Here is a 12,148-nt window from a genome sequence, read left to right on the forward strand (position 1 = left end):
CTCCAACAGCCTGTCCCCACTGAATGGCCCCAGCAGACACCTTCCCCCCAGGGGGGCAAGGCACCTCCAAGGCAGAAAAAGGGCATTTTTTCTGCCATTTCTTCTTTATTAATGCTCATCACTCTAGTGGGATGTCATTCAGGAGGACCAGAGGGCCTTGGCTTGACAGAACCCAGTTCCCATAGTCTTCAGCAGACATTGCCATGCAGAGAGGGAAAACTTCACCTCAGCACTGGTGGCTTTAGAGCAGGAGGGAACATGGACAAGCCCTTAGCCAGTACTGAAATAGCCAGCAGAGGCAGTGATGGGAAGGGAGGTGGCAAGGTGCCCACTACACCAGGGCTTCTTCAAGGCCACCGTTGGGCACAGCGTAGTGTCACACCTTTCACACCACTTGGCTCTTGCTGTGTCACAGAGGCAGCTGGTTGAGATCCAGTAAGATAAACCTTCCTCGGCTGCCACGGAGCAACCTGTAAACTTAGCCCACTCTGTGTGCCCCAGCCTTCTCCTCCACCAGCCTTGGCACCATGACCACCGAAGAGATGTTAAACCCAGCAGTCGTGTGGAGCAAGGAGGTGCTGGGGGAGCTCAATGGCCTCTGGCATTGAGCATGGGAAAGGAGCTGGCTCATTCCCCATGGAGGACATCCATGGCAATGCAGAGGGAGCAACCACTATGCCCAGGGAGCTTGAGAAACTGAGGCCATCCTGCTACCAGCCTCACAAGGCTCTGTGTGGAAGCCCCAACTTTAATATCACTTTGTGTGGGAGAACATCATCCTCTGCCTTTGTTAATGTGATCACCATTACAGTCTTAGATTTTTTGCCTGAAACCTCTTCCAAGTAAAAAGACAAATTAAAAAATGGGAAGCATGAATTGGTACAGGAAAATAACTGACTGACTGCAGATAAATTATTGCACTGTAGTAGGAAGGAACAGGAACTTGCTGTCTGAGTAGACACACTTTCTCTTATAATCTCTTTGGCTTCCTTATCATTTTTATTGCTTTTCTCAAGTTTGCTCCCACTGTGTCAACAACATGAGCATAATAATTTGCCTAGAGCTCCACAAACAGTCTACAGGCTCTGTAAAGAAAGTACCCAAGGCATGAGATCTCTCTGTTATTGTAGTGCACTGTAAATTCATGTCCCATTTACTTTTAGCATAACTGGTTCTGAGCTTACTTGGAGTTTGGTAGTGTCATTTGAGTTGCTGAAGTCCGTCAAAATCAGGAGCCTCTTGGCTCATGGTAGAAATGAAACTGAGGATCAGCGCAAAAGGTGCTACATTTCCAAAACATAACAACAGAGATGCCAAAAGGTGGGCAAAGCCCATTTCTGCTGCCACCCGTGAGTGCTAACCCAGAGCCCATGCACTTCAGGAGTCCAACCCTTACTCCTAAGCGCACAAGTTCTTTAAAGATCCTGAAAAAGTAGCGTGCATAGAGGTACAGACTTCAAGATCTTTGCAGAGGAAAGGCTCCATGGAAGTAAAATTGCACAGAAACTGGAGCATTTCTCAGGAAAAGGAAAGAAAATTCAACCAAAGCTGATTTAAATCAGCTTGTCTTTTAATTGGTTCACACACGGTCTTTCTGTTTGTACGCAAGTTCCTGTGCTCCTTTATGAAGAGATCAGCTCTATAATCTTTTCTCAAGAAAATCAAGAAGCAAATGATTCGGGAAGCTAAAGTCAAGTTGTACAATTACGTATCCCTAAAAAAGGAGGAGAAAAAAGAAAAGTATTATATTAGTTTATGCCACACTCCCAAGAAGGGCTTTGAGAGTCAGGTGTGTCTGAACTCTGCTTACCTTTCTTGTGATGATCTCAGGATTTCTGATCTCAAATAGATGAAGCCCTTTGCTGTTCATCAGTGAAGTCAAAGCTTGTTCGATCCCTATGGAATCAGTAAACCCATCCAGTTACAGGTACAGCTGTCTTGGCTTGCTCCTTATCATGTACCTTGTCTGCCTGTTGCCAAAAGCTAATTGTGCCTCAACGCCCCACGACCTTCAGCCTGACAGAAACTCACTTTTCCTTTGTCCCAGCTATTTACAAAGGGTTCCCCATTCCCCAAGTGAAGCCAGCAGAAATTCGCATCAGTAATGTGGTTCCCCCACCCCAGCTGTCAGGGTTATTGATGTATTTTTTCAGTGCTTAGATTTGGGAGATCTGATGTTAGATACTTTACAGAGTAGGCTGGCGCTTCCCCAGAGGGAAAACTCACTTGAAATCACTTCTGGGATCCCAACAACCGAGATCATTGTCTGCAGAAAGTTTCTTATGGATGGGTCATTCTGAAAGCAAGAAAATTCATACAAAAAGGTTTTAAAGACATCATTTAGCCACAAATGGCTTAGTACTTTCTTAGGACTTACCCCACTTGGATCAGCTGTGCATTTAAAGACTTTAAACTCTATCCTGAAGGGAAGGAAAAAAGAGGGTAAAAAAGTCCCTAAGGGCTGCAGAGATCCTCTTTGTGCTGCTCTCAGACATGGGCTAAAAGGGGCAATGAAACCCACAAGAGACCACAGTACCGACCTGGAGTCCAAAGGGTGCAAAATGAGTTTCTTTTCCGCATAGGCAGCTTGGATAGTGACCGTGATTTCCTGCACAGAGGTGAATGGCAGAGTTGAGACGTAGCTCATCTTGCCTTATAGCACATTCTGGTTTACTTTCTATGACCCAGAGTTCAACATCCTTCTGGCTTTACCTCCAGATATTACTAGAGAAGGTCAGCATTTTCCTTCTCCATTTGCATGCAACGAACTCCCCCCGATGCCCACAGCCTCAGCCTGTGGGTCTCTAGACTGGCCCATCCACACGACTGATGCTTTTGCCATTTTGTGAACCAAATCCTGCATAAGGAAGGAGGTGGTTTTGTAGGGTGTTGTTTCCCAATAACCATCCATCTCAACATGAAAGATGGATGTGGAGACAATAGCCCCAGGGTAGCCAGGGCTACCACAGGTAGTCTTATCATAGTGTTTCCATTTATAACAAAATTAAAAAGGAGAGCAACCTCTGAATTCTGGCCATTTAGGCTCATTTTCTTGCTTTTGCCTGTATGCAAACATTCACTTAAAAGGAGCATTTTGTGATCCAGTTGCAGGTCACAACCAGGGGACTGGCAGACCAGGAGCAGATCACATCCTGAGAGCCACGATTTTAGGGACCACCTCTAGTTCAGTACTTCTGCAGTCCTACCAGAAATTTATTTCAGGATATCACCTGGAGCACAAAAACCAGCTGTGCGTATTTCCCTGTAACACCCTGCTAACATGGGATACTTGCAGAGGGCAGGAAGGAATTATTCTCGATTACAGTTTGACCCTTTAAATTAAAGAGTCTGGTCTACCTTCAGGCAGGGATTTGCTTTTGTGCAGTGTTTAGTGTCTGTACCAGCCCATAATTACAAGGCTGGACAAACATACTGCTTTCTTGTGATGTCACCCTTAACAGCAAGGCTGTTGGCATTTCTTTTTTCTGCCTTCTTAGATTCAGTATAAAGCAGTTTGGGGTAAAACACAGTGTAAGCAGGAACTGTCAGACCGGCATACATAGAGGAAAAGGTTATATTTTAAGCTTTGCATTTTTCAGAGCTGTATCTTCATTTCAGAGACCACCATCCTCTAAGTGAGGGCCAGAGGGAGTATTTGGGAACGAGGAGATTTCAAAATAAACATATTCCCATGGTGCCTTCATTCTCTCCTAAAATACCTCAGCTAAAGGAGTTTCACTGTGTCCGATACAGGTTAGTGGGGGCTCACCAGAGCTTTCCAGTGCTGCTCTTACCACCTTGCACACCAGCGATGGGCTGGCCTAATAGAGGAGGTATTGAGCCAACATAGTCACCTTCATCATTCCCAGCCTCATATGTCAAGGGAAGAGATGGGAGTGTTAGAAGGAACTGAAATGCCTTCTCCACCTCCCACGGTTTAGCCACTCACCCTTCCCAAAGCGCTCCCTGCCATTACTGTCCCTGAGAGCACCAGGAGTGGTCCAGACTCTGGACAGAGCCTGTCCCAAAGTCTTCACATTCAGGAGAAGCAAGAACTGACCTTCTCCATGTACAGAACCATCAGGGGCTCTTCTCCAGTGGGAGAGATGCTGACCTCCACTGCTACCAAGGACTTCACAACTGTCCCTTCAGGCTGAAGAGAGATTTGGGGATGGGCGAGACTCCACACCTTGGCCACAGAGTTGTTATAGGAGGTGCCTTGAAAAATCTGGTCAAGTAAGGAGCAACAGAAGAGTTAGGCTTTTTCCATACCACACCCCAATTTCATGCCAACTTGCCACACAGCTGCATCCCTTTTGTGGTCCCCATTTCCGCCTCCAGTTCACACAAGCCCAATAACTCAGACAGGTTTCAGGAAAGCTGTGCCAGCATGGAGGGTGGAGAAATCGTCCTTGCAAAGCACAACCGTTTCTCCATCAGTCCCTGGTTTTCCCCATCAGGCCCACCCAAGACTCAAGTTGTCGAGGGAAGGACACGAGATGTTACAATGCAACTGAATCCATTTGAAAAGTTCCTCATTTGACATAAAAATGGTCTGAATAGGACCAAAAGTTACCATCTGCACTGCCTTCCGCTGCGCTTCCGTGTCTTCCATTTCAAACAGTGCCTTCAGAAACAAACCAGAAACAGATTGTAGAAAAATGAATGTCAAGGTTATGGTTAGCCTTGATGCAGGCTGGATGGGCCAGAGCCCTGATGTGTGGCTCATGGCTGGTTCAGAGACATGGCTGAGTTCCTCCTAAGTTCACCCCCTTTCTGCCTCATTACTCCCACAGAAAATCACATAGCTTTACAACTCAGAAGACAAATTTTCTGTCAGCTGGTGTTACCGCTCTAAGGGATAACACTACCTGGTAGCACATACTTGCTAAGAAGACACCAGTTATTGACCAGGATCACATGTAGTGACTGACTGTAGATTTCTATCTTCTACAGAAACTAGCTCTCACCAAAAAAACCCAGTATTTAGAGAATTTTTTACTCTCTCCCCAAAATATGATGTATGAGGTAAGGAGGGAACCACCTCTGAAATTACCTGCAACTTCTCCCCTCTGATGGTCAATACCAGGCGCTTATCTAAGAAAGCTGCTGAAGCCAGAGAGCTGAGGATGTGTTCAGACAGCCAGAAGTAGAGCATTCGGGACTCGGTCAGCAGCAATGGGGAGAAAACAGAGTCACTGAAGACATCAGAGTAATTCTTATACAGGACGAGGCCCTTTAAAGGAAAGCAAGCGTGTTTGCCATGACAAGCAGCAGGGAGACAGGACAAAATGTCAATACTTGCATTTTCATTGCAAGGCAAAGGCCTGGCTGGTTAGACTCGGAGCAGAGAGCAGGCTGCTCAGCTGGGCAAAAGGCTGGCATCAGCCCACACTGCAGACTTACTTACCTTTGGCTGCAGTGCAGCAGCACTGCATGGCAGCAAAGGGAGACCAGCCCCTCCCAGCCCTCCAGTGAACATCATCACCAGAAAACCTCTGGTCTCTCAGCAGCCTGGGTTACTTTACCTTGTGGTGTGATTCTAGGTAATTTGCTTTTATTAAAGGAACTGATGCAAGGGAGATATCAACACTGATATACTCATCCTGGACAAAATTTTCTGCAGGAAGAAAACACAAAAACCTCACACCAGAAATATGACCTTAACCAGAGCTTGCGACAGTCGCTTTTAGGGCTTGCTGCAGAAGGTGACTGGGAGTTATAAAAGGACACAGGGATGGGACTGTGGAGGTCCCACTCCTTTGGGTGCTAGTGCTGATCCTGCTGCTGCTCACTGACTCAGATTCTCCACTGGGAAATAGGGGTAATTACTCTCAGTTTTACATTTTGCTCCTTTTCCCTGATATTTGGGGCCGGGAACCATGGGAAAATCTTCATCAGGCAGGTACAGATGCTGTAGTATCACAGCCCCAGTGCTCCAATACATGCTTCGGTTCTAGCTGACATCAGTCCTGCAGCTGTCCTGCGCCTCTGGTCATTACATAATGAAGGAGAAATACCTTACAAACTGAAATGTGTCTTTCAAGCAGTGCAATCACCCTTAAAAATCAACCTGATGCAGAAAATTAAAAATATAACATTGCTAAGGTTTATTTTGCTGTTGTCCGCAGGCTTAGGATCCCGTACATATTTTTGAAGGACTTTTTTGATGGGTGTGGCTACTGTCCTGCTGGGGTTCGAATGTCAAAAGTTGCACATAAAAAAAGCAGAAAAAACAAGGATATTTACCTGCTAAATCATGCACAAAGTCTGCCAGCACCTGGGCAAGAGAATTTATTTCATTGCACACCTACAAGAGGAAAAGAAAGGGCAAATTGAAGGCAGGGGTTAGGATTTTGGATTGTGGAGCAGACCTGAGCCTCCTGGTGAGATCTGGGAGCTGTTGGTCAGAGTCCAGCACCATCAGAGATGCCAGTGTCAGCACAACCTCTCACTTCATCCAAGCTGGGTTTTTTGTGGATTCTATTTATTTGTCTTATTTTTCACAAGCACTAAAATTATATTGCTATTATCTTGTGGACATATGTGAGCAGAGGAGTGTGTAGCATACAAACCAACCTTTCCTCCATCCACAGGTGGCAGCTGACCTTACCTCGCTCTTGAGAACAAGCTTCAAAGTGAAGGAGATGAAATCCATGAAGAGCTGCTTCAGCCAGCCTGGCCTGCGCAAGACAGGGAGCATGGTCAAGAACCACTCAGTGATCCCCATGGTGGGCAATGGTCAGGCTGAAGTGCTCAGAGACCAGCAGCTGGGCAAGTGAAGCCCGATTTTGAAGAGGGGCACACTCACTCCTTGTCTCCTTGGAGATGAAGCATCAGTTTGTGGAAAGTCAGGTAGCAGTCTGAGGCATCGGCAGCCACTTGGTCCTTTTGGCACACTGCACGGGATGAAAGAAAAAAAGAAAAAAAAAGCTAATTTGCTACTGAGACAAGGAGGACGAGTGCACTTTGCAGACACCGCAGACCTGGAGCAGGGCATCACTGCAGAGGGGCAGCTGGGGTTCCCCACACCTCCCCGGGGATGTTTCCAAAAGATTCAGGACCCTGCAAAGTCGGGAAAGGTGCGGCTACCTTGCACCTGGATGGAGGGTTTCAGCTCACAGCTCCAGCCAAGCTAGTCTACTGGGCACTCTTCTTCACGCTTCATTTGGATACCTGCCGGCTTTGCTAGCTCCTATCATCAGGGACTCGGTTGTCCCCTAACATCACCCAGGAGAACCTGGGCAGTATTTGCAACCCACAAACCAGAGTGGGGAGGGAATTAAGTTGTATTGCAAAAAGTTTGGAAATTGCAATATACTGTCATTGAGAGCTTCATGCTGCTCTCTCCCCTGGGAGCTCACCAGGAAAATGTATTTTGAGGCACATGTAATAACCCACGTCCCTCTCATCCCTTATGGGAGGTGGAGGAGTGTAGTTTGCCTCTGTCCCTTTCTAGTCTAAGTCTATTGACCTTCCCAAGGAAGAGGCTTCACTTCCCAGAGCACACCTTGGGCCTTGACCTGGAGACAGCTGAAAAAGTGGACTATAAGGACATTCAAACACCCTGCACCAAAGCCCTCATTTGGCTCACTCTTTTGAAACATCCCCATGTTTTTAACAAGTCATCCTGAACAGCAGGAGATGAAAAGCTGGTCCTGAAGAGAGTCCAGAAGGCCAGACCATTCTTCACTTGCTGCTGGTGTAAATCAGCATTACTTTGCTGAAATGATTTATACCAGCCTCCTCTGCTTGATCTGTTAAAACTATGAGGTCTTTGAGGGCCACATTGTTTCCTAGCCTGTGTCTCCTGCCATCCCCAGGGCAGCAGAGACCCACTTCCAGTCTCTGGATGCTGTCCAGTCCCCACAGAGGTGAGCAGAGCCAGCCGGGGCTCGCTACCTACCATCCGGTCCATCCTGCTGCTCTGGAGGAAGCACACACACAAAGACTCCCCACAGCTAGCGATCCCCAGCTGTTACTTACTCAGTTTAATGTTTATCTGGAGGTCAACGGAAGACTCGATTTCAAAATCAACTGAATGAAAGAGATGCAAACTGCAACGGCAAAAGAGAGGACATTTAGCAACCCATGCTGGGAGCAGCTTCTCCCTGACCGTGGCTGGGTTTTATAACACCTCTCACATCAGTCCTTGCACTGCGGTGTGCAAAACCCCGCAACGCAGCAGCCCGTCTCAGATACTCTGGCTTTAAATCATTGCAAACCACTGCCTTAGTGGCACTTAGGAGAATGGGAGCATTAAACCCCTTTTTTCCCCACTCAGTTTACAGAGCAATGAAGGGGAGTGAAGAAGTCAACTTGTATGCTTTGGCCATCTTGTCTCCTCATGCAAGGGGTGACAGTGAGGACAGAAAGGCAGAAAGCAAGACAAGAAGAGCAGCGATGGCGCTAAGCAGCACTGCTGGCATATAAAATCTTGTCCTGCTTAGGCAGTAAGCAATGCTGCCATTTCTAGAGAGCCAGAGGAGCGCAGCCCCTCCGCATCTACTTGTGCCGTGGGCAAGTCCTGCCTGCAGGCAGCAGCAGAAGCTGGGGCCGTGGTGCTCAGCAGCAGCCAGCCACCAGGTACTTACAACCAGCCTCCAGCATAGCCATAGGTCAGGGTCCCTTTGAAGAAGGCCGTCACGTTTTTAATGGCAATGTGAATGGCATCATTCTCCTTGAGCTCCACCTCGCTCTGCTCTATGGACAAGTCATTGACCTGGATGCTAAAAACAACAGAAACCCAGTTTGTCCCCAACCCCAGGGCTGTTTTCTGTGACCAGCCGAGACAGGTTTGCTCCTGAGGACATGGGGTCTCTAAGGGGACTGTGCCAACTCCGGACTTGGGACCTTTTGCAAATCATAGGGGCCACCCACAAGGACAATGGTGCTTTCACTCAGCCTTGGTTCACTGCTCCTCCCCTGCAATGTTCAGGTATGGGGGGGGAGTGCTTTAAACAGGAAACACGGAGCAATGTGCTGCAGAAGCAGCCCCATTTTATTGCAGTGCTCTGTGTCAGCTGCAGTCACAGCAGGAAATCCATCCTGTGTTTGCACCATTGCATTTGTTGTTCCCAAAGAAAAGTTAGTAACACAGCGAAACCCAGCCTTGTTTGTCACAAAGCGCAGCCAAATGACATCCTGCTGACAAGGGTGGCTCCGGCAGCCCCGGCCAGGTTCCCTCTGCCACTCAATGTGCCATGGGCACCATCTGTCAGCAAAAGGCCCCAGGAACTCCAGCCCAGAGGGACAGAGCTCCCCATCCGTGTTTTCAGAGGTGTGTTCTACGCACTGCCTCGATGTCTGCCCACCAAGTCAGAAAAGCTCTTAAATAATACATCAGCAGCCTAAACCTTAATGTGCAAATTATCTGCAAGGCATAGAAGAGAAACTGCGTCTGCCCCAGTCCAGACCTTTGTTTTCACCAGGAATTGCTGGATCAAAGCTCCCTCTCTAAGGCCCGTTTCCATTCCCCTCCATCAGCCTATACTTCCCCTGACACAGAGACACAGAGATACTCACTTGGTCAGCCCGTAAGCCACCTTGCCAAGGAGCTGCATGGACCTTTCCCCGGTGATATTTGGGAATTTGGCATTTCTGAAAGCTGCTTGAATGACCTGCGCTGTTTCCTGGTTCACTGTCGGTAGAAAAAAAGGGCAAAGATACTAAGCTGCAATCTCTCCTGGCTGCAAAGACAGGTCCACACCCTGGATTAAAGCACTACTGAAGGGTTTTATCCAAGGCATTTCCATTAGATTAAGGAAGCACTAGAAGTAACTTCAGAGTAAATTTAAAAAAAAAAAAAATCCCTAACTTTAACAGCTGATGGCAGCTGGGGACAGCAGCATATGTGGCTCTACAGCTGGACCATTCCCAGGGAATCAAGCCAGCTTTCACACATCCCGCCTGTGCCCTAGTAGCAGATTTTGGAAAGGTGGAGACTGTGCCCTTACACTGCACAAGCTGTTGAATTTACCCATGTTTTGCTCTGTTGCTGCTTGCTTGTATTGCAGTCAGCTGTCAGGTCTCCAAAGGAAAACTTCTGAGACTGAAGTTTCTGTACCCATTTTCCTAACATTTTCCAGCCCATTCCAGCCTCAGCCTCAGGCGCACACTTGTACAGGACTTTTTCCTTCCAAAAATATCCTATCTTACTTTGACCCAGCACCCTCCTCTGCATGTACCACTGTCAGATGGGATAGGACAGAGCTGTTCCCACCCTTTGCAGAAGCACTAATTATTCTTCCCCCCACCAACAAAGCCCCCACATCCTTGCAAATAAACCCACAGCAGCAGAGAAACCCTGTTTCTCCCCTTCTGCACACTGACCCCAAGAGATGAGACTGCAGCAAGATGAGAAATCAAACACACGTTTGCTCTAGCTCTTCCATCATGCCAGCCCCCAGTGAGGAACAATGCTAAAACTTTGGGGTAAGGAGAGGGGTTGGGGACTGTTTTCTAGCTCCTTTCAGAAGTTGTGCCTATTCAGTTCAGGTACCCATGCTTTAACCCATACTCCCAAGGAGGTCTTAATACATCTTACTAGATAAACAGTTTCCACAAGAGCCAGGGAAGCAAAAAACCCCCTCACTTGGCTGATGTCTCACTAACTTCTCCTGGTGGAGAGGGGGGAAACGCAGCCCGGTACAGCAGGCACTTACACAGCAATGCTGCGGGCTTGGTCATCCTGCAGACGATCCCCGTGACGCTGTAAGGGAAGGGCCCAAACTCACAGGCTGCTGATGTATGGACAAGCACTAGCAAGATCCCGAAGGTCCTCAGCCTCATCCTGCCAGCCCAGAGCATCTTCAGCCTGAGTGGAGAGCACTGACAAGACTGACTGATTCTTGACCGTGGCAAAGGCTGCTTTCATACCTCCAAGCAGAGCTCGTTCAAAGCAGGACATGACCTGCTTCCTCTGGTTATCAAAACTCATCACACATTTCCTAATCTTCCTATAGTTTCCTTAACACTCTTCAAGTTGCATGCTGCCTTCCTCCCACAGCAGGCACTTGGGCTGCAGGACTTGGCACACATCAGGTGGGTGGAGAGAGCTGGAGGGGGATGGAGATTGGGAGGAGATGAAGCCAAGGGAGCAGCCTTGCACTCTGCCTCCAGCCAGTTCATCATTTGCTCTTCACACAGAAATATTCCAGATTTTGCATTCCCGCAGTAATTCCCCAGCAAAGCCCTGTTTGAAAGGCACCCACATTATTAACTGCTCCCCCTTCCACTGATTTTAGGCACACTGTGGGGAAACTGAGGCATGCTCCTGCGAAGGGGATCCCTCCTGCTACCGCTGGGTGAATCCACATGTCCCACATCCCTGGAGAGCTCCTTGACCGCAGGACTGGGATGTTTTCTGCCTCTCGGCTGGATTTGTGAACCATCTTTGGTTTTGCCACCTTCCAGGGGGGGGAAGACCCTGCTAAGCTGGAGCTTTTCATGCACCTAGCCTCTCAGCTGCTATTTGGAAAACATTAGAAACCCAAGTTCACATCCATTCCTCATGCACACCAGCCCCGCACGCCACCGGACCCCTGCACCCCTGTTGCGGTGCTGGGGCCCATCCCAAAATGAGCTCCAGGACAAAACAGCATAAGGCTGTTTTCAGCAACGAGGCTCACAGCAGCTCCCATGAACCATTTTTCCAGCAAAGACAGATAGAGAAGGAAGGGCAAGATCTTGGCAATGCTGCAGAAGCACACTCAACCCCCTGAGCAAGACAAGGTGCCAGCCTCCCTCCTCTCCCTGGCAGATGCCTCGTCCTCCCTGCACCGTCCACCCAGAGACCGCATTTCCTCCGGGGAGCCCCGCTGCCCGGCAGCCCCCACCCTGCTGCACTGTTTTCTTCCTGAGTTGAGAAGGTGAATGGCCTCGGGTACCCCACAGGAGGCACTCACGGTCACTGACCTGCTGAGGGAAACTGAGCATCTGCAGGCTTCCTCCAGACTTCTCCAGGCGAGCAGCATGGTGGCCTGGGACAGGCTGCCTGCTGCAAGCCGATACTGCATTATAAATGAACAATTAAATGTTGGAAGCACATATAAAGATAGCAGGTATCTGACCAGCATAGCTCCCACACAGCAGCCTAGTGCCATCATCTCAGCCACTGTGGCATCCTCGCTGCCCTGGCTAGGAGACC

General features: G+C 48.5%; 1 protein-coding gene across 1 annotated transcript; it reads right to left on the bottom strand.

Moving 5' to 3' along the window:
* Positions 1-1,552: 1,552 nt before the first annotated feature.
* Positions 1,553-12,148, bottom strand: CETP (cholesteryl ester transfer protein). Its single transcript, XM_052797621.1, has 16 exons — positions 10,665-12,148; positions 9,526-9,640; positions 8,595-8,729; positions 7,987-8,057; positions 6,812-6,899; positions 6,614-6,683; positions 6,250-6,310; positions 5,529-5,620; positions 5,057-5,236; positions 4,577-4,627; positions 4,061-4,228; positions 2,541-2,608; positions 2,378-2,420; positions 2,227-2,296; positions 1,811-1,896; positions 1,553-1,714 (listed from the first exon to the last, which is right to left on the bottom strand). Exons 1-16 carry the CDS (start codon positions 10,807-10,809, stop codon positions 1,640-1,642), a joined length of 1,518 nt encoding a protein of 505 aa, XP_052653581.1. The 5' UTR covers positions 10,810-12,148; the 3' UTR covers positions 1,553-1,639.

This window comes from Harpia harpyja, chromosome 9 (genome assembly GCF_026419915.1).
Source record: "Harpia harpyja isolate bHarHar1 chromosome 9, bHarHar1 primary haplotype, whole genome shotgun sequence".
NCBI classification, from domain to species: domain Eukaryota; kingdom Metazoa; phylum Chordata; class Aves; order Accipitriformes; family Accipitridae; genus Harpia; species Harpia harpyja.